We start from the raw sequence: 21,664 nt of genomic DNA, 5'->3' as shown, positions 1-21,664 counted from the left end.
ATAAAACCTATCACACAAAGTGATACTTGGCATAAAGGTTTTGGGTTTAAGCAACACTATTCCCCCTTTTAACCTGGCTTCTATGATTAGGTCAAATCGTGATACAACAACACACCTCACCCAACAAAAATCTATCATCTTATAAGAAACGAAAAAAAGTGAGATTCCGTATTCGTAATCGCTACATTTTTTAATTTTATTTTTACAATAGTCCGTGGAAGGATATATGCTTACATCGCCTTAAAATTAGGAATTTCACGAACTTTATGTAATTGAGAATGCTATTTAATAAATAAAACTGTAAATTGAAAAACTTTTTTTTTTGAAATTTAACCTTAAAACAAAAAATTAAAAAAAAATTTATAAAATATTAAACATAAATGTATTTCAACTTATAAATAACGCATTTTTATTAACAAAAAGATTAGCAAAAAATAACTATAAAAAATTCGGTTGTTCAACTTGATTCTGGAATTATATTTTCCGCAGAAATTTGGTAACCTAAAATAAACAAAGCAACCAAATAAATATTTTTTGATTTTAAAACGGTAAAATTTTTATTTAAAAAAGAAATTTTTTTTTTATTTAAAACCGAATAAAAGTGGCACAAGCAAAAAGAAAAAAAGATTGAGGTCATAAAACTAACATCACTATTGTACATCCTGGGTTCGATTCCCACTGCTTCAACGCCGTAACGATCATAGAAGGCGCTTTAAACTGTGTAAACTCTAACAAAGTGAATTATTTACAAATATGATCACTAACAAACATAACTGGTATAACTCGAGACTGGGTATCAAATGATGGTGTGTTTAGGCTGTAAAGTCGGTCCAAATGTGTACTGTTATTAAAAATGTGCCGATCGCCGGTTTTTATGATCGAAATCGGCTCGTAATCCTGAATATTATTTTCGATCAGATCGCGATCACGATCCGATAACGTGACCGAAAAGTCGGTAACTTAACAGTGAATAAATTATTAAAAAATTAACCCAGTATGTTAAACACCTTTACTTCTTATTTAGAGGTTTGTTAAAATATCTAACCGTTATATTTAGTATAATTTACAAGAACGAAGGGCACTTTTACTAGCGCGGAAATAACGCGCTATAAATGATTTTGCGTAAAATTAACAAATAAAAATACGTAAGACTATTTTAATTATGACGTCACAATATTTTTAAAAAGTATATAGAAATCTATGTGGTTGAGGCATGTAAAGTGCGTGTTTATTTGTGACAAAAATTAAATGATACGTAATTACCGATCTGCCGATTTTGAACACTGAACGGGTGATAGCGAAATACCTTCAAAATCGGCGATTTACGATTACTATTTTGATCGGCACATCACGATCAACTGTTAGTATCTAAATAAAAATCCTTGTCTTACCATCGCGTTGATATAGAAATATCTAGAGTCGCTCTCTGTATTTAAATCAGCCATTCCGTCTCTGATTATCTTGATATTTTTCATTGCAAAATCTTCGGCATTTTTTTGTTGGTCGTGAGAAAGCAATAAGCAAGCTAAATGGTAAAATAAAAATCTTTGCTTTTTAAAACGTAATTCTTAGTAACGGTATTCACTAATCTAGTAAACAGCATTTAAATTATTGACTATAACCTACAATATTCCAAACTGTCAAAGTCGATTTAAGCTAAGTCGGGGTAACAAATATTACTTAATGTTTAGGCTGTAAAATAGCGTGGTGTGGTGGTAAGAACACTTGCTACACTAAGATATATACACAAAAATATAAAGAATAAATAAACACAAAAAATTCATATAATGGCAATGCAATGTACTTATAATTATAACATTAGGTATAGCCAGAATATCCTTTTTTAACAACTTAAAATATAATAGGTTAGGTTATACCTAATGCTAGAAAATGCAGATTAACGTTACAGTATTGTTTAGCTACCACGGATAGGTCGAGATCTATTAACACTGGACATTTCATCATAAATTCGAAAGAAGATAATGCAACTCCATTCTGCAATAAAACAGTTTTACAAAAAAAAAAATATTCGTTAAATTTCAAGTTTTTTTTGTTATCTTCGATGTGGGAAAGATGCCTTACTATTGGATATATTGGGTTCGATTTCCCATGAATCAACACCTTTTTTTGTATATATCTTTATCCTCGATGTGGGAAGGTCGAATGCGCGACCTAAACATAGAGTAACATCAGTTACTTCGACCCAGTCCCGAGTTGCCTTTAGCAGTTTGGGATATTAGAGATTATAATTGCCCGATAATTATTCTGCTAAGTAAGTGCTGGCTTAACAGGAGTTCGGCCGTTTATAGCGCCTTACTTAAGGGCGCTACAGCATGAGATCTGTGAAGATTAAACCCACGACCTCATGGTGGTGTAGCAAGTGTTCTTACCACTAGACTACGCTGTCGGTTTAATAAGTAAGGCGCTATACATAACGATGCCAACTGCCGCCGAGCTCAAAACCGACTGAATTGTTTGCAGATAATTATCAACATAATCAGTTTTTTCCACATTCAGAACAAATAAAATAAAAAAATAATTTACCTGTTTTTTATCTAAAGGCAAAATAAGACCAACTAATGGCAACATAACACAAGACTGCCACACGCTGGCAAGACAGGAGAGTAATCTAATTTTTTTCGATTTACAAATTTCTGGTAGGAGCTCTCTTAAATGAGCAACCTTAAAAAAAGGCATTTTTAGTAGTTTTAAGTTAAAAATATTTTGTCCATATGGATGTTTTTATTTTAAAATTTTATTATCGACAATTTTATTTGAAAAATATTAACAACTTTTTCTGTTTTTAGAACACTCAGTTGCAAGACATAAAGTCATAAGTTCGATTCCCAGTTCTTCTTGGTCGTAGTGCTCTTTAGTTAGGCGCAATAGACAGTACAAACTCCATTTTTTTTTTAATTTTAAAAAAGTCGGCCCACTCACTTCAAAGATAAATTATACAAAAAAATGATAATATCTTCAAAAAAAATCTCACATATTAAAATCTTAGTTTAATTCCAACTAAATCCGTACCGTGGTTCCATGAAAAATAAAGTACAAATAAACATTAACCTGTTTCAAAGCAACCATTTGTTGTAAAACCACGGACCAAGTGTCAGAAGCCACCGGACCGAATTCGTGGCACATTTCGGCCGCGATGCCGAGTGCCACCGGATCGTTTCTGTGTGCCACCGACGCCACGATACTTCTCACAACAGAAGATTTATCTTTTTTGAGCAGTTGGGAAGAAGAAATTCGAAAATTAACCGATTCTAATTCCTTCAAGTAAACCAGGACGCGAAGATCCACTCTGTGTGGGTAAAAATTAAAAAATATATAATGTCCGGTATTGTGGATAAGCGGTCATGGCAGCGCACTACGAGCCGAAAGGTTTTGGGTTCGAGCGGCATCTTTGCCACACTATCCGTCCTTTAGCCCGGCGATTACGAATAGCTTAAACACGTCACAAAATCACACCCCTACCCAATAAACAAATATCAAACCTATCAAGATGATATGGAAAACAAAAATTAAAAAAAATGTTTGAAGTTATCCTGGATGTGAAAAAATCGGTTTTACAATCTAAAAATTGTTAACTTTGACCGAGTCTCGAGTTGACTTTGACAGTATGGAATATAATCAATTTTAATTGGCCGATATTTTATCTGTGAAGTGTTTTTTTTTTAGCTCGACAAGAGTTTGCACCGTTTTAGCGTTTTACTTTAAGCGAAAATCAAACCTAGGACCTCATATGATAAACTATTACACTACGCCAACAGTTAGAAATAATGCGTTCACTTGCTACACCGCAATCATGGGTTCAATCCCCACTGCTTTTATACTGAGCAATTATAATCTCTATATTATCCCAAACTGCTAAAGGCAACTCGAGACTGGGTCGGAGTAACTGATGGGTCGGAGTTACTCTATGTTTAGGTCGCGCATTTGACTTTCCCACACCATCAAGGATAAAGATAAATACAAAAAAAAATCGTTAGGCTGTAAAAATTACCAATATCGTAGACAAAATATATCAAAAAAGTGGCTCTTTACAAAAATAAAAAAAGCATTAAAAACTAACTCTAGTTGCTCGCGAGTCTTGTTTGTTTCCTTTACTAATCTTTCATCGTCGGCGATATGAAGAAGGCAGTTTAGAGCTCGAATCTTGCAAGTGTTGGTGATCCTGTCGTCGGTGTGATTGCTTAAAAGTGCCAACAGCATTCTGAAAAATAAAACGCTCGTTAAAGTCATATATTAGCGAAATTTTTATACTCAAAAATTAATAAAGTTGGTGTCACTGAACACAAAAATGATTTTAACTTTAAATAATTTCACCTACTTTTTAAGTTATACAACTTTAAAAAAAATTTAAATTAATTAAAAAAAAGAAAAGGGAAGCCCTGTTTGTGATGACGTTAAAAGTACTAGCTTGACTGCGCTACTAAGTACTTTCTACGTCACACGAAAAAATATGGTAACCTGTTTTTTATGTTAATCATTTTCCAGTATTTAAAAAAAATAAATTGTAAGTACCACAGACATTTTTTAAAGGTTCTAAAGGCATTTTGTGATTTAGTGTCAACCATACTAACGTGCTATATACATCACTTACAAAATTGCAAAACTCTCTAATATATCACTGCAAAAAGTTAATTGCGCCTTCTCGGTTGTGAAGTCAGTCTTCTGACATTTAGGATAAACACCATCTAAAACCAACGGTTCTCTTTAATAATAACTTACTCTATGTGCTTTGAAGAGTCACCGTACTCAAGTAAGTAGAGAAGTCGAATAAAATCCATCTCACTCTCATCTTTGATTTTTGCCTCAAACAACCCATCTAACTGCATTCCTTCTGCATTTCGACCCTAAAAAACAAAATAAACATTTAGTGATGTGCCGATCAAAATGGTGATCGTAATTGGCCGATTTTTAAAGTGTTTTGTGAGCACCCGATTAAGGTCCAAAAATTTCGTCACATTCAATTTTGCGTCACAAATAAACACGCACTTTACATAATCGGATATATTAATTATATTTCTATGTTTAAGTCGCGCATTCGACCTTCCCACATCGAAGATAAATTTATATACAAAAAAAAATTATAAACAAATGTAAGGAATATTTTAACCTTTTTATCTTTTTCGTTATTGGAAGACGTTTCAGCGGCCAGTAACATTCTTTGAATTAACTCCAAATTTAACTTGAGGGGATTTTTGCCATGCAGTTCGGCTAAATGTGTAACTACTGCGTGGATATCTGCAAAAAAAAATTTAAAATATTTGTATTAAAAAAATAAAAAAACGTATATTTACATTTTTTACCCCAATCTAGTCTTAAGTTGCCTTTTAAACAATTTACCAAAAAGTTGGAAATTTTGGGCGATGAAACAAAAGTTATTCTACGTTTAGGCTGTGAATTTAGTCGCTTTTGTTTTATAACATCTTATAGAAATGTGTTTTTGTATTTTTTAGCGAAAAAATGTGTTGTTGAGACGTATGCAGAGTGTTATATTAGAGAGTTTTGTAATTTTGTAAGTGGTGTATATAGCACGTTGATATATAGTTGAAACTGAATCAACGAAATGACTTTAGAACCTCTAAAATGTCTGTGGTACTTACAATTTAATTTTCAAAAATATTGAAAAATGATTAACATAAAAAAACAGGTTACCATATTTATGCGTGTGACGTAGAAAGTACCAAGTAGCGTAGTGAATGTATACAAGCTAGTACTTTCTACGTCATTACAAACACGGCTTCCCCTTTTTTTTAATTAATTTTAATTTTTTTTACAAGGTTGTATAATTTAAAAAGTAGGTAAAATTATGTATAGTTAAAACTATTTTTGTGTTCAGTGACACCAACTTTATTAATTTTAAGTATAAAAATATCGCTTATATATGACTTTAAGCCATTTATAATTCCCATGCTCCAGGTCGAACAGTGTGGCAATGGTGCGGCTCGAACCCGAGATATTTCGGCCGGTAGGTCCATGACCGCTAATATACCACACTACCGAACTTAAACACAAAAATTGTACAAGAAAATCTCTCAAACCGATGGAGATTTTTCAGAAATGTTAAGATTCGACAAAAAAAAAAGGTATACGAACCTGGGTAGACTCCGTTTGGTTTATAAATCCGTTGCAATATAGATTTGTGTTGGTAAAGAAAGCTAATCAATTGCATTGGCTTTCTAATTAGGCTCATAGCTTCTGACGAATTTAGATTATTATTTATTAAAACTGTCGCGGTATCAGCAACCTTATACGTAGCGATCAAAACTTGCTGAAGTAACAAAATGGATTCTCGTTTGTCGACGTCTTCCATAGCGAGCCATTTTTCAACGACTGTTTGGCACCTAAAGTAAAAAGATCAAGTCAATAAAAGATATTGAGGTCGTGGGTTCGTTATAAACGGTATGAACTCCTGCTGAGCTAGCACTTAATCATCAGCATAATTACCGGGCAATCATAATCTATAATATCCCAAAAAGGCAACTCGAGACTAGGTCGGAGAAACGGATGTTACTCTATGTTTAGGTCGCGTATTTGACCTTTCCACATCGAGGATAAAAATATAAACAAAAAAAAATTAGGGCTGTGCAAAAGGCCCTTACCACATTATAAACAAAAAAAATAAACGTGTCACACAAATCGCCCTTAGCCTTTCGTTTACAGATAGCTTAAAATACGTCACAATAGCGCACCATTTTAAAAGAAAAATAATCTAATATCTTTATGCGATGTGAAAAAAATATTTATAAAAAAAAAAGATTCGACCTAAAGAAAGAGTAACATAAAGTTACTCCGACCCAGTCTTAAGTTGCCTTTACCAGTTTGGGATATTATAAAAATTATAATTGCCCGGTAATTATGCTGCTGATTAAGTGCTGGGTCGACTGAAGTTCATACCGTTTATATCGCCTTACTCAAGGGCGCTACCGCATGAGAGCAGTGGTGATTGAACCTACGACCCCATGATGGTGTAGCATGTGTTCTTACCACTACACCGCACGCTGCCGGTATTAAGTTATTGCGCATACCTACTAAAAAAGAAAACTTGAAACTTGCCATTTACAAACTTCTACTTTATTTTCTCCGGGAGGCATGCTGTCCAATAAAGATTTGGCCATCGCCATAACGACTTTGAAGTCTTGGATTTTTTCCAGAATTTCGAGAATATCGGCAAGATTTTGTTTGACCGCTTTATTTTGGTCGTCGTCTGCAGTTGACTAAACGAAAAAAATGTCAGGAATTTTTTTTAAACAAAAAAATAATTTTATCTCTCATACCAAAAACGAAGGCTTTTTATTTTATTATTTTCGTCTTTATTTATCATCTATGTGGGAAGGTCGGTTTTACGTCCTAAACATAGAGCAGCATTCAAAACCCCGACCCAATCTTGTGTTTAAGATATAATATACAATAACTGCCTAATATTTAAACTGCAGAATGTTTTTGGGCCCTGCAAGTTGGTTTACGTTTAAAGCACCTTAGTTTAGAACGCTACAGCATGTGGAGTTGAACCCAGAACCTTATTTAACCGGCAGCGTGATGTAGTGGTAAGAACACTTGCTACACTACACATGAGGTCGTGGGTTCAATCCCCACTGCTCTTATGATGTAGCGCCCTTGAATAAGGCGCAAAAAACAATATAAACTCCTGCTTAGCCAGTACTTACTCAGCAGCATAATTATCGGGCAATTATAATCCATATAATATCCCAAACTGCCAAAGGCAACTCAAGACTGGGTCGGAGTAACTGATGTAACTTTATGTTTAGGTCGCGCATTCGACCTTCCCACATCGAGGAAAAAAAGGAGTAAACCCAAGCGTTCTAACTACTACACCAAGTAGTAATTACAGACTCTAAAGAATGATTTAAACTACCTTTAATTGTTTTATAATGTTGTTTGCGGCTGATAGATAAACTTTGTTAAAGTTGATTCCGAGTATTTGGGCGATGGGGACTAAATAAACGACAGAATATTTATTAGCTTGCTTGGATAGCAGATCCCAGACCAAACTAAGATCTCCGATTAAAAGAATATGAAGTGGGAGTCTAAAAAAATAATGTTTCTTAAAATATCTAAAAAAAATTAAGTAATGGTTTTTTAAATATAAAAAAAATGATTTTAACGATCTTTAAAAAAAAATTAATACAGAGTTATAAAATCGTTCTAAAAAAATAAAAAAAGTTTTAAAGTCATTTTAGTATAAAATAATCAAAATGTTATCAAAAAAATAAAATAGTTTTTAAAATCTAATTAAAAAAATGTTTTTTTAAATTTTTGTAAGGAACAAAATTAGTTTTAAAATCTTTTCAAAAAAAAACTAAATAACGGTTTTAAAAATCTTTAAAAAAAATTAAGTAATGGATTTTAAAATATTTAAAAAAAAAAACGGCAGCGTGGTGTAGTAGTAAGAACACTTGCTACACCACCATGAGGTCGTCGGTTAAATCCCCACTGCTCTCATGCTGTAGCGCCGTTGAGTAAGGCGCTATAAACGGTATAAACCTCTGCTGAGCCAGCACTTAATCAGCAGCATAATTATCGGGCAATTATATACTATAATATCCCAAACTGCCACAGGCAACTCTAGACTGGGTCGGAGTAACTAATGTTACTCTATGTTTAGGTCGCGCATTCGATCTTCCCACATTAAGGATAAAGTTATATATACAAAAATAAAAAGACCAGCAAAATTTAACAAAAAAGTACCTGGTCTGTGCCAACTTCGATAATTTTGTCACAGAGAAATCTCCAAAAATAGTATTTCGCCATCCTTGTTTTATTTCGAAGTCAATTGAAGGCGGGTGGACACGCTTAAAATGGCGCAAATAATCCAGAATCTTTAAACCCTAGAAAAAAAAATTTATTTAAAAAAAAAAACTTTTATTTATCGTTTCGAAATGCAGAAAAAATTTCAGTAATTTAAATTTGTAAATTACATATATAGTAATATTAGAATTTAACAAAATAAAATTTTTAATTTATTTTTCTTTTTCATTTTTGTCTACATTTTTATCTTAAATGAATTTGCCGTTTTTAAATATAATAGATCTATATGCCCAATAATTCCTCGTTCGATTGTTTTTCGAAATAAAAGTAAGTTAGTTTTGTTTAAAGCGCTTTACTTATAGGTAACATGGCGTGTAGGCAATAGGAATTAAACCCAAAACCTCATGTGCTAAAGCCGAGTTGTCTAACAACTCAAGTGTCTACACTATTTTTCACAAATATACAAGAAATAGAGAATCAACTAAAAATGATCTACAGACAATAATAAACACTTGTGGACATTTATCCAATTTTTACGAAACTATTTTACACCGGTTTCGAACAAATTTATCAAATGTAGTTACTATAGGACATTTAATAACAACAACTTTTCAGAATCTTACAATGCGTAAATTTCACTCCAGCATTTCTTTAGTCGTTGCGCAATAAAGTTAAACTTTAGTAGACATAGTAAAAATACATTTTAAAAATGCATTGCAAGGCGTCAAGTGTCATAAAAAAACGAAGATCATAACTTGGGTCCAGTAATTGCTCTAAAATGCAATCTCATTTTTGGCGAATCGATTTTTAAATGTTAATACGTACCCTGAAATTTCACTGAAAAAGGATATTTTTCTATTTATTAATCCCCGCCCCCAACATACCTCGTCGACATCAATTTCTCCTTCATTGTCGCAGCCACAAAGTTTAATCAGCTTAAGCATAAACTCGCACCGGTCGTAGTTGTACGGGCAGACGTTGTATAAAAAACATTTTTCTAAATGCTTCATCAGTTTGAACTTGTTACCGATGTTCTGCACAACCCATCCTAAAAAAAAACGATTAATAAAAAAAAAAGTTATTCGTCTTACTGTTTTTGGTGTAAATAATATGATTAAAAAAATAGCAGCTTTTGTTTTTTTCAGCATGGAGTCATAGGTTCGATCCCCATTGCTCTCATGCTGTAGCAACCTTAGGTAAGACCCTATACACAGCAAGAACTCCTGCTAAGACAACACTTATTCAGCAGCTTAATTATCAGGCAATTATAATTTATAATATCCTAAACTATTGAAGGCAACGCGAAACTGGGTCGGGGTAACTGATTGCCGTATGTTTAGGTCGTAAAGTCGACCTTCCCACATCAAGAATAAATATTATAAAAAAATAGATTTTTTTCACATACAGAATCATGTGATTGGTATCCCTTTTAAAGTAATATAGCATTTTTCGCTATCATCAATTTTAGAAACATTTATTTAATTTTTTTAGGTTTACTAATCATTGATGTGAAAAACAGTCGACATAACCTAAGGTAATTTAGGGTAACATTTGTTCTCACAACATTTGGCCTTACAAACTATAGATATTGGTTGAATTCTTGTTGTTTCTATATCATAGCGCTATTAAGTAAAACGAGATACACAGTGCAAATCCCGGCCGATTCAAAAAACAATTGGCAGATTAACTAACCGGTAATAAAAACCTTTTATATACATTAATCTGCTAAAGTCAACCTAATAATAAGTCGGGGACAAATCGTATTTGGTTGACAATGAATTACAAAATGGCTTTAGAACCTTTAAAAAATGTCTGTGGTACTTACAATTTAATTTTCAATTTTAAAAAACCAGGTTACCATATTTTTTGTGTGACGTAGAAAGTACTAAGTAGCGTAGTAAAATGTATACAAGCTAGTATTTTCTACGTCATCACAAACAGGGCTTCCCTTTTCTTTTTTTAAATTAATTTAATTTTTTTTAAGTTGTGTAACTTAAAATGATTTAAAGTTAAAACCATTTTTGTGTGCAGTTACACAAACTTTGTTAATTTTTGGGTATAAAAATGTTGCTTATACATGACTTTAAGGCCGTAAAGACGGCTTTACTGCATCGAGAAAAAATATGTACATTTTACTCGGTAATATCGCCTCATCATCTGCTGCCCACAAAGCATGTGAGAGTAGTTTATATTGTACTACCAAACTTGAGGGCATTGGGAATCTAACGCAAGACCGCAAACGGTAACTTTTTAAACATAAAACTTACTTAATTCGGTTTTTACTCTTTTGTCGAATTTTTTTTCTTCTTCGTCACTTTTTTTGTCGGAGAAAGTCCGGAGGTCATTAGCAAATGGAGAAAATGGTTGAATGGATCCGGAAACCAAAGCGACCGCATTGGGAGAAAAAATTTCCTCCGTTTTCTCGTTTAAAGATACCTCTCCTCCAAGAAGTATTTTGACATATTGGAACAGAAAGAAGTCAAGATCAAGATCATAATCTCTGAATATGTTTTAAGAGAAAATTATACAAAATATCAAGTTTAAAAAATAAAAATGTAACGTTTTGAAACGTTTGTTAATAACGTTCTAGTACGGGTTGCCCGACGCGCCTTTTGCGGTGCAGACCTTAATTAAATACTTAAAGAGATGGCTCGGTCGCAGAGTTTTTTTTTAATTATGTTAGAATTTTTCCAACTTGCACGAGGATATCATTATTTTAAAAATTGGTCAAGTAGTTTTTGAGTGAAGTAATTATTGAATGTGACGTAATTACCGATCTGCCGATTTTGGACCTTAATCGGGTGATTGCAAAATACCTTCAAAAATCGTCGATGTTCTTATTTTTAACCCAAAAACGCCGACTTTTAAACCTCACTTTTATAGGCTTGAGTTATCCATAAATGCTAAGCTCAAGGGCCAATAGTGTGGCGTTGGCGTGGCTTAAACCCGAACGTTTTTATATTAATTCACATATATTTTTTTTCTTAATGTAAAAAAGATGACTTAACAGTTTAAATACAGAGGAACATTGTTACCCCGAATCTGTATCGATTCGACTTCGGGCAGTTCAAAATATTCATGATTACATTATATTATAATAAACCTACATAATTTTGTTTAGTTTAAACACCAGTATTTAGAATGTTATGCCGAAACAAAAACGCAAGAAAAATTATATTTTAATTTTTTTATAAATCGGTTGTGATTTAGGGATAAAAACCACTTTTTAAAAAACTTTTTTAAAAGCGAATTGACATCACTGTAGTAGATTATGACGTAACAATGGTACAAACGCTTTGGCATTGTGTTTTTTCGCGGTTTAAAGGTTTGTAATGATTTAGTCTAAATAAATTGAATCTTAAGCTAGTTAGCGAATAAGTAATTTTTTTGGCTTGGTAGGCTAAGCAATATTTTCATTGTCATGTAAGTACACCTACACTAGTTTAATAAATCGTTAACGGCAAAAATTTTAAACTGACTGCTAGTCGCTTGGCTTTTTGAATTGAAATGTAAAATCGACCAAAAGTATTTTCGTAAATATTTTTAAACGTTGTGTAATTTAATTGTGACGTTATTATCTAGTACAACAGTAACGACAGAACATGTTTTTAAAAAAACAAAAAAAAAACTTTTTTTTTACATTTTTTTTGAGAAAAAAAAACAACACATACTATAATTTAAAATAAAGTTGTATGACCGAGAGCCCTGCCGTTTAAGTAATAAATATTAACATAAAAATGTAAAGCTACGCTAGTAGGTATTTAAATAAAATTGTTTCCAAAATACCACTATACATACCCCAATAAAACGTATTACAAAAAAGAATTAGCTTAAGTTTTTGAATTAAGTTCAATATAATTTAGTATTTACAATAAAAACCAAACTATTTTATATTTTTAACATACCTAATAAAATCAAGAAGCATTGGGCCTACTACATTGGGACTCGACATATTTTTTAAAAGATAACTTTTTTTCCAGTCCAGACTTGAAAGTAAGAAACCATCTATGGAAATCTTAAAAAAAAAATTTTTTTAGTCATTCGAATAAACAATTGTTTTTGAACTTCTAAGCTTGATAATAAATTTACCGGCAGCGTGGTGTAATGGTAAGAACGTGGGTTTAATTCCCACTGCCTTCATGCTGTAGCGACCTTGAATAAAGGCGATATAAACGGTATGAACTCCCGCTGAGTCAGCACTTAATCAGCAGCATAATTACCGGGCAATTATAATCTATATAATATCCCAAACTGCTAAAAGCAACTCGAGACTGGGTCGGAGTAACTAATGTTACTTTATGTTTAGGTCGCGCATTCGACTTTTCCACATCGAGGATAAAGATATATACAAAAAAAAAAAAAACGTTTTTTTTATGCTTTATGTAACCTATCCATTGAAAACTATAAACTTAAAATAAATATTAAGAGTTTATATTCGTATTCATAGCAAAGTTGCAATTAAAAAAAGTGGAAAATAATACGACATCACTAAAATTGGTCCGCCGAAAAAAAATCAAATGGAGTAAGAACGAGTTAAAGTTTGATATCGAATCGCCCCTTCTCAGTTGATTTGGTCCGTTTGATCTACTATATTTTATAAAAATTACCTTTTTTATGACAAGTTTTGATGCCCACGTGGCGTCGCGTAGTAGCGAAGAATATTCTTCTTGTTTTGACAATTCTCCAAAATTAATTGCCAACTTTAAACCGATCGCAGCAACCATCTAAATTATGAATAAAAAACATTACTTAAAGCGTATGTAATTTACAGATAAAAACTTTATGCCCAAGAACGATATTTAACTGACAATAAGACATTTTTTACTAACCCGCTTCTACCCCTATTTTTTCTGAAAATACTTTTAAATTTTTTTTCTTAAGTGTCGACCCAAATTGCCGAAAAATGTCAATTTTCAAATTTTTGTTTTCGGAAAAAATCTTTTTTTAATATGTTTGACTTGACAGTTATTTTACAATTTTTGTTAATAGTACATGTATCAACAAGATTATTGGCCTATCGCATGGTTTTGGAACTAGCAGAGTTCATGCCTTTTATATTGCCTTATTTAAGAGCACTCTGACACGAAAGCCGTAGAAACAAACCAATAACCTCATGTTCTGAAGCCAAATGATATAACCACGAGTTGTAGTGGTAATAGTAAGGAGTACTGGTATTTTATGTACTGTCTTACATACACAATACTAGTACCCAGAACCTTTGCTAATTAATGCACAATGTTATAGTGATGTGCCGATCGCCGTTTTTTATAATTGAAATCGGCTTGTAATCGTAATATTTTTTTCAATCAGATCGCGATCACGATCCGATAACGTGACCGAAAAATCGGTAACTTTATCTTTACTAAATTACAAAAAAAATTGACTGTATGTTAAATACTTCTACCATATTTACACGTTTGTTAAAATACTCAACCGTAACGTTTTGTATAAACTACATGAGCGAAGGGCACTTTTACCTGCGCAGAAATAACGCGCTGTAAATGATTTTGCGTAGAATTAACAAAAAAAGTATACGTAACACTATTTAAATTACCACGTCACTTTATTCTTAAAAAAGTATATAGAAATCTATGTGGTTGAGGCATGTAAAGTGCGTGTTTATTGGTGACGCAAAATTGAATGTAACGTAATTACCGATCTGCCGAAATTGGACCTTAATCAGGTGATCGCAAAACACCTTCAAAAATCGGCGTTTTACGATCACCATTTTGATCGGCGTCACTACAATGTTAATATATTATTACTGACCGCTACTTTGTTCAAATTATTTGCTATCGATTCGCAAATGTTATGCAGAAATTCAAACGCCTTCTGAAACGGCAGATTGCTTAAAAGCGCAGAAGCTAGCATCGCATCACAGTTCTGACTTAGGATAACCTAAAGAAAAGATATGTTAAACAGTATGTTACTTGTAATAAATTAAACACAAAAATCTTTGGGGTATTGTCAGAAAAAACTAGACGCAATAAATTAAAAAAAAAAATTAAATCTCGCACAAACTCTGCATAAGGTAAAAAATAACCGGTAGCGTATGGTGTAGTGGTAAGAATACTTGCTACACCACACATGAGGACGTTAGTTTAATCTCCACTGCTCTCATGCTGCAGCCCCCTTGAGTAAGGCGATATAAACGGTATGAACTCCTGCTAGCCAGCACTTAATCAGCAGCATAATTATCGGGCAATTATAATCTATATAATATCCCAAACTGCTCGAGACTGGGTCGGAGTAACTGATGTTAATCTATGTTTAGGTCGCGCATTCGACTTTCCCACATCGAGGATAAATTAATATATACAAAAAAGAACGCTATTGTCGAAACTTTTAACTTTAAGGTAAAGAATCTTTAAATAAATACAGAATTCTTTAAAACAAAGTTATTTGTAGCAAAAGCCGGCGATGTAATTTAGTAGTTAGAAGACTTGGCCTTACTAAATGAGGTCCTGAGTTCGATCCTCACGGAGTCGTGCTCTAGTGCTATAAAATTGTGTAAACTCCCGCTAAGCCAAAACTAATTAAATGTTTAGTTATCGGGCAATTCTAATCTATGATATTGAAAACTGCCATAGTCAACCCGAGACTGGGTCAGAGTTACCGCTTTCACCTAATATTAAAACCGTAAAGTCGACCTAAATATAAAAATACACAGAAATAAAAGGGTTCACAACCACATTAACATACCCGAAAATTTTAAGTTTTTTGGTTAATTTAAGGGTATTTTAATATTCGTAACATAACGCCATTTGCTTTTAAGCAAAACTAGCTAAAACACATTATAAAATAAAAATACAGAAAATTTTGTAAATAAATTGTAATTTACAATTTGTTTTTGCAAGACTTTACTCAACCTAAATGTAATTAAACTCTTACCTTTTTGGCCAGGATTTTCGAATAGTTGTAAGTAAGTTTTTTGGCTTTCTGTGTCGTTTCGTTAATTAAATGACAGATAATTGATTTGGTTTTAGTATCTTTCTAAAAAAAAAAAATTGTTTTGTCATTTTTAAAAAAACACATATTTTGTTTAATTAACAAAAATATGTTTTATCAATCCGTTGTTTAAACGTGCGTGTACAATTTTTCTCACAAAAACTGTGTGTTACATCAAATGAAATGTCAAAAAAAGAAATACAAAGAAAATAACAGATGAAGTATGTTGTCCGGCTCTAGACAAAACAACGTGCCGTTTACCATAGGAGAGAATTCTCTAGAACTGTAATCCGTAGGAAAGAATTTAGGAGGGCCGTAGTGTAATTATGTTTTGTGACGAATTCTTACGAGTTCTTTCTACTTGTAAAAGTGTAACTATTTAACTTAAAATGCAATAAATAACATACATCCGCTATAAATTACTACATTCTAGTGTAATATAGTTTAATTAAACATTTATAAATTCGATTAAGTCTTAAATTAGGCAGTATTCTTGTTGCTAATTAGTAGACGTCAGACAAGACCTATTGTTTTAAGTTTGCGACTTTACTGAACACCGACGGTGATTTTGCAGACATCATCTAAGTCTTCAAATATATATACCATACCCTTACCCCAACCCTATCTAAGTAACCGGTAAAATACGTTAGAGAAAACAGCGTTCGGTTTACCATAACAAAGAATTTTGACGAACCGTAATCTAGACGAGAGAATTTAGAAGAGCCGTAGTGTTATTATCTTTTGTCTAGAACCGGACAACATACGTGACCCAATTTTGCTCACATAAACCGCGTGTTACATCAAATTGAATGTCACAAAAAATACATGAAAAATAACATTACTTATATAACGTTCACAATTTAAAGTGTTTTAGTGCGAGTTTCTCGAGGCGCTTTATGCGGTGAAGCCTTTACTTAAACTTTGCATTTTTTTTTGACACTGTTGGTCAACTTATTTTTGCTATTTTGTTTGGGAAGTTCTGGTTTAAGTGCTTTAATATAGACCGTGTTCTAATTGAGTATTTTTGTTTAGTTTAACGTCCCTATTCACACTATAGTAAGTGAATTTAAAGATCTTTTGGTTTGAGTAACTTTTTTTTTTAGTAATTTAACCTTGATGTGAGGTCTACTTCACGACCTAAACAAAGAGTAACATTAGTAACAACGACCCAGTCTCGAGTTGCCTTCAGCAGTTTAGAGTGTTTAAGATTAAATGTGCCTAAAAGTAAACCGCTAATTTATTGTTGGCTCAGCAGAAGTTCATACAGTTTATAGAGCCTTACTCAACAGCGCTACAGCATGAAAGCAGCGTGGATCGAACCCAGGACTGCATATAGTAAAACCAAGTGTTTTAACCACCAAATCATGCTGTAGGTCTACCAGCTAATATTTTAGTAAAACTCACGTTGAAAAAACAGCAGTGATTGTTCAAAAATGAAATTACAAATGACGTTGTAATTGACGTCCACTGCATAGCCAGTGTGAATCTAAAATTGGAATCCAATAACGAATTAATTTGTGAAACGACTTTATTCATTTCCTCCAAAAGTTTTGCAGTTGATTGAATGCTTTTTGGTTGCTGGTATGATAAAGGAACACCTAAAAGTTTAGTAGTAATAAATTACATTTTTTATCAGCTTATATATATTTTTTTTTTACTTTATTTTTTTTTGGTATAAATATTTATCCTCGATGTGGGAAGGTCGAGTGCGCGACCTAAACATAGAGTAACAACAGTTTCTCCGACCTAGTCTCGGGTTGCCTTTAGCAGTTTGGGATATTATAAAATAAAAAATGCCCGGTAATTATGCTGCTGATTAAGTGCTGGCTCAGCAGAAGTTTATACCGTTTATAGCGCCTTACTCAAGGGCGCTACAGCATAAGAGCAGTGGGGATTGAACGCACGACGATTTTTGATGTAAAAAAGCCATGTCCGTATTGCCTTAGCATAAGGTGACAATTGTTATAACATTTAAGGTAATAGATTCAATTCCAAAACGTTTTGGCGAGACTTTTAGAATAAAAAAACGGGTCACGTATGTTGTCCGGCTCTAGACAAAACAACGTGCCGTTTACCATAGGAGAGAGTCCGTAATCCGTAAGTGATGGTTCTCTCGCACTGTAATCTAGACGAGAGAATTTAGGAGAGCCGTAGTGTAATTATCTTTTGTCTAAAACCAGACAACATACGTGATCCAAAAAAACTGCCGTTTGTGGTTTACAGATAGATTTGGGCAATTTTATGTTGCAATTTTTTTAAGAGACCTACCAGTTTGTGAAAAAAATATCAGCTTCAGTTTAGCAAGTAGATGGTATACCAAATCAGCTTTAAGCGATAAGCCGTCATTCTCTCTATACCAAGTTTCCAAGAAATTAACGTCGTTAAAATTCCCAATACCACCCTGTAATTTAAGTTAGGATTTAACAGTATGGCCTTTGAGAGTGTGGCCCAGTGGTTAAAACCCTGAACCTCTTCTTTTTTTTGCATATATCTTAATCTTCGATGTGGGAAGGTCGAATGCGCGACCTCAACATAGAGTAACATTTGTTACCCCGACCCGGTCTCGAGTTGCCCGTGGCTATTCGGGGTATTATACAGACTATAATTGCCTGGTAATTAAGCTGCTTATTAAGTGCTGGCTCAGCAAGAAGGGCGCTACAGCACGAGAGCAGTGGGAATTGAACCCACGACCTCATGGTGGTGTAGCACGTGTTCTTACCACTACACCACGCTACAGATTCTTAAAAAATATAGTTTCAAATTTGTACAGTTTCTTTGCAAAAAAGAAAAGCTAAAAATAACTTTAAAATATTTTTAAACTGTAAAATGTTGGTGTTTTTAGTAGGTAAACATTAACAACCTTGGACAGGTATATCTTTGTTGCATCATCCGTGGCCAAATACATATCTTTCGCTAACCGGCAAAACATGACCACAGGCAAAATGACCAAGGTTTGAACAGGTTCACAACAAGAAACAGCACGACACAAAATCTCGTAGATGTCTGTTAAAAATTAAAAAAATAGAAAACGTTTTTTTTGTTTTGGATATTATTTAGCAAATTGCTAAATAATTAATTCACTAATTGTTTGTTTTTTTTGGAAGATTTTTATGAGTTTGTAGCATTTATAAGCCGGCAGCGTGGTGTAGTAATAAGATCACTTACTACACCACACATGGGGTCGTGGGTTCAATCGCCACTGCTCTCATGTTTTGGTGCCCTTGAGTAAGGCGATATAAACGGTATGAACTCTTGCTGAACCAGCACTTAATCAGCAGCATGATTACTCAGCGGCAATTACAACCTTTATAATATCCCAAACTGCTAAAGGCAACTCGAGAACTGATGTTACTCTATGTTTACATCGTTATTCGACCTTCCCACATCAAGGATAAAGATATAAAAAATAGTGCCCTTTTCTTGAGCGCTATGACATAAAGCAGTGAAAAAAGAAAACCAATAACCTCATATTGTAAAGCTTACGCAAATATTCCCAATAACATTAAAAATGTCCAAAAGCAACTCGAAAATGGATAGGTTAAAACATTTTTAAAAAAATAATTTTTCTACCCATTGAGCCATGGAGTATATTTGCTGTACCTTTTAAAAAGCACTATAGCCAACAGCATTTAAAATTACTGGGATTTATTTTTTTGTATATATCTTTATCCTCGCTGTGTGAACATGGAATGCACGAGCTAAACATAAAGTAACAACTGTTACTCCGACCCAGTCTCAAGTTGCCTTTAGCAGGTTGGGATATTATATAGATTAAAGTTGTATGTTATCATGCTGCTGATTAAGTGCTAGCTTAGCAGGAGTTCATCTTGTTTTTAGCGCCTTACTCAAGAGCGCTACAGCATAAGCGCAGTGGGGATTGAACCCACGACCTCATGGTGGTGTCGCAGTGTTCTTACCAATACACCACGCTGCCGGTAAATTATTAAGAGGGTCAAAATAATTTAACTTTTTATAGACCATGACATATAAAAATGCAGTGTACACAATTTTGCAATATTTTTTACCTGGTAGTATAGAAAAAATTTGCTTGGGATAAATTTCTAGATGATCTAGCAGATTTAAAGCTACTTTGTGCAAGGCATTAGCAGTGTAATAACATGGAGACGTATCATAAATCTCACTGTAACGAAAAAACATATACAAGTTTGCAACTTTTGGTAAATTTATTTTTATTCGATTTGAAATAACTACTTTTACAAAAAAATTTGTTTTTTTTTATTAGTTTTTTTTTTGTATGTATCTTTATCCTCTATGTGGGAAGGTCGAATGCGCGACCTAAACATAGAGTAACATCAGTTACTTCGACCTAGTCTCGAGTTGGCTTTAGCAGTTTGGGAAATTATAAAGATTATAATTGCCAGTTGGGATAAGAGTGGTTTAATAGGAAATATTTTATTTTATTTTTTTGTATATATTTTTATCAGTGATGTGGAAAGGTCAAATGCGCGACCTGAACATAGAGTAACATTAGTTACCCCGACCCAGTCTCAAGTTGCCTTTAGCAGTTTGGGATATTATAGAGACTATAATTGCCCGGTAATTATGCTGCTGATTAAGTGCTGGCTCAGCGGAAGTTTTTTTCGTTTATAGCACCTTACTCAAGAGCGCTACAGCATGAGAGCAGTGGAGATTGAACCCACAATCCATGGTGGTGTAGCAAGTGTTCTTAGCACTACACTAAGCTGGTGGTGTTTTCAAGCATATAGTTTTCAGGCAAATGTCCATATAGCAAAATGATTTTCAGTGATATGACAGGATTTCAAAATATCATTCTTCTTACAACGAAAATAAAAATATTATAATGAATTTGTAAACAACTAACCTGCAAATTCTGATAGACAGTGGCCCTTGGCAGTTTTTTGAGGCCTGGATGGCAATTTGAGCTTGAATGCATTCCTGGGGCACTTGGAGTATTTGGCCGATCGAAAAAAGATTTGCAAGAGAATTTTCCTTCTTTTTTTCTAGTGGGGCATCGCCAGAAATCTCCAATCTAAAAACAATGTTGTAATTTTTTTTCCATATTATGTTAAGGTGATCAGGTATTTATATTTTTTTTTATTGGGAAAGGGTGTGCTGTTATGACGTTTTTAAGCTATCCATGAACGACGGGCTCAAGGGTGAATAGTGTGGCAATGGTGCGACTCGAACCTGAAAACCTTTCGGCTCGTAGTCACATGCTATGACTGCTTAACCACACCACCAGACAAAAAAAAGAAAAAATTTTATTTTTAGAAAATTTTATTTTTAGAAAGATTTTATTTTTACTAAAATTTTATTTACTTTGTCATTGTAGCCAAATTGATTGTCTTATTTGAGACAGATAATGAACCAAGCGAATCCTAAAAAAAATAAATTTTTTTATTTTTATTAACTTTATTAAACTTATATCATTTAAACTAGTTTCTTATCTGTTTTAAATGTAGTTCTTTGTTTGCCTTTATTTATTATTATTGTACAAAATTAAGTTCACAGCCTAAATATAGAATAAAATTGTTTATGCAGACCCAGTCTTAAATTGCATTTGCCAGTTTTATTTTTTTTAAACTTCGGTACAACCAATTATGCTTAGTTAAAGTAATTACAATCATTATTAATTTACTTAAGAGCGCTATAACAGGAAAGCAGTGAGGATTGAATACAAAACCTTGTGTGGGTATATACTTCAGGGTACGAATTGGCAGCATGGTGTAGTGATAAGAATACTTGCTACACCACACATGGGGTGGGTTCAATCCCCACTAACCTCATCCTGTAGCGCTCTTGAGTAAGGCACTATAAACGGTATGAACTTCTGCTGAGCCAGCACTTATTCAGCAGTATAATTATCGGGAAATTATAATCTATAATATCCCAAACTGCCTCAGGCAACTCAAGACTGGGTCGGAATAACTGATGTTACTCTATGTTTAAGTCG

At 33.3% G+C, this 21,664-nt stretch overlaps 2 protein-coding genes across 2 annotated transcripts in view; both read right to left on the bottom strand.

Moving 5' to 3' along the window:
• Positions 1–399: 399 nt before the first annotated feature.
• Positions 400–18,605, bottom strand: LOC145759547 (kinetochore-associated protein 1-like). The gene is made up of 21 exons (XM_082573393.1): positions 18,590–18,605; positions 17,998–18,130; positions 17,134–17,327; positions 15,673–15,774; positions 14,551–14,679; positions 13,389–13,505; positions 12,687–12,796; positions 11,049–11,281; positions 9,666–9,829; positions 8,722–8,861; positions 7,889–8,060; positions 7,069–7,229; positions 6,109–6,356; positions 5,126–5,253; positions 4,738–4,862; positions 4,079–4,219; positions 3,070–3,307; positions 2,545–2,682; positions 1,878–1,995; positions 1,392–1,525; positions 400–501 (listed from the first exon to the last, which is right to left on the bottom strand). Exons 3-21 carry the CDS (start codon positions 17,263–17,265, stop codon positions 475–477), a joined length of 2,757 nt encoding a protein of 918 aa, XP_082429519.1. The 5' UTR covers positions 17,266–17,327; positions 17,998–18,130; positions 18,590–18,605; the 3' UTR covers positions 400–474.
• LOC145760172 (kinetochore-associated protein 1-like) overlaps positions 17,969–21,664 on the bottom strand; it is a 20,071-nt gene continuing 16,375 nt past the window's right edge. Inside the window, exons 24-28 of the mRNA XM_082574051.1 lie at positions 21,031–21,089; positions 20,573–20,740; positions 19,755–19,870; positions 18,590–18,732; positions 17,969–18,130 (exon numbers count right to left, since the gene is read on the bottom strand). Coding sequence (XP_082430177.1) covers positions 17,969–18,130; positions 18,590–18,732; positions 19,755–19,870; positions 20,573–20,740; positions 21,031–21,089 — 648 coding nt within the window. The remainder of the gene's footprint in view (positions 18,131–18,589; positions 18,733–19,754; positions 19,871–20,572; positions 20,741–21,030; positions 21,090–21,664) is intronic.

Source organism: Corella eumyota, chromosome 7, assembly GCF_963082875.1.
Source record: "Corella eumyota chromosome 7, kaCorEumy4.1, whole genome shotgun sequence".
Taxonomy (NCBI): domain Eukaryota; kingdom Metazoa; phylum Chordata; class Ascidiacea; order Phlebobranchia; family Corellidae; genus Corella; species Corella eumyota.
This window is presented reverse-complemented; position numbering and strand designations above follow the sequence as displayed.

Excerpts from the sequence above, each read along its gene's own strand:
- LOC145759547 (XM_082573393.1), bottom strand. The coding sequence starts at position 17,265 with ATGAATAAAGTCGTTTCACAAATTAATTCGTTATTGGATTCCAATTTT. Across the intron at positions 3,308-4,078 it reads AAGACTCGCGAGCAACTAGA|AGTGGATCTTCGCGTCCTGG; the intron begins GTTAGTTTTTAA and ends TTACCCACACAG. Across the intron at positions 1,996-2,544 it reads TGCCTTTAGATAAAAAACAG|AATGGAGTTGCATTATCTTC; the intron begins GTAAATTATTTT and ends GTTTTATTGCAG.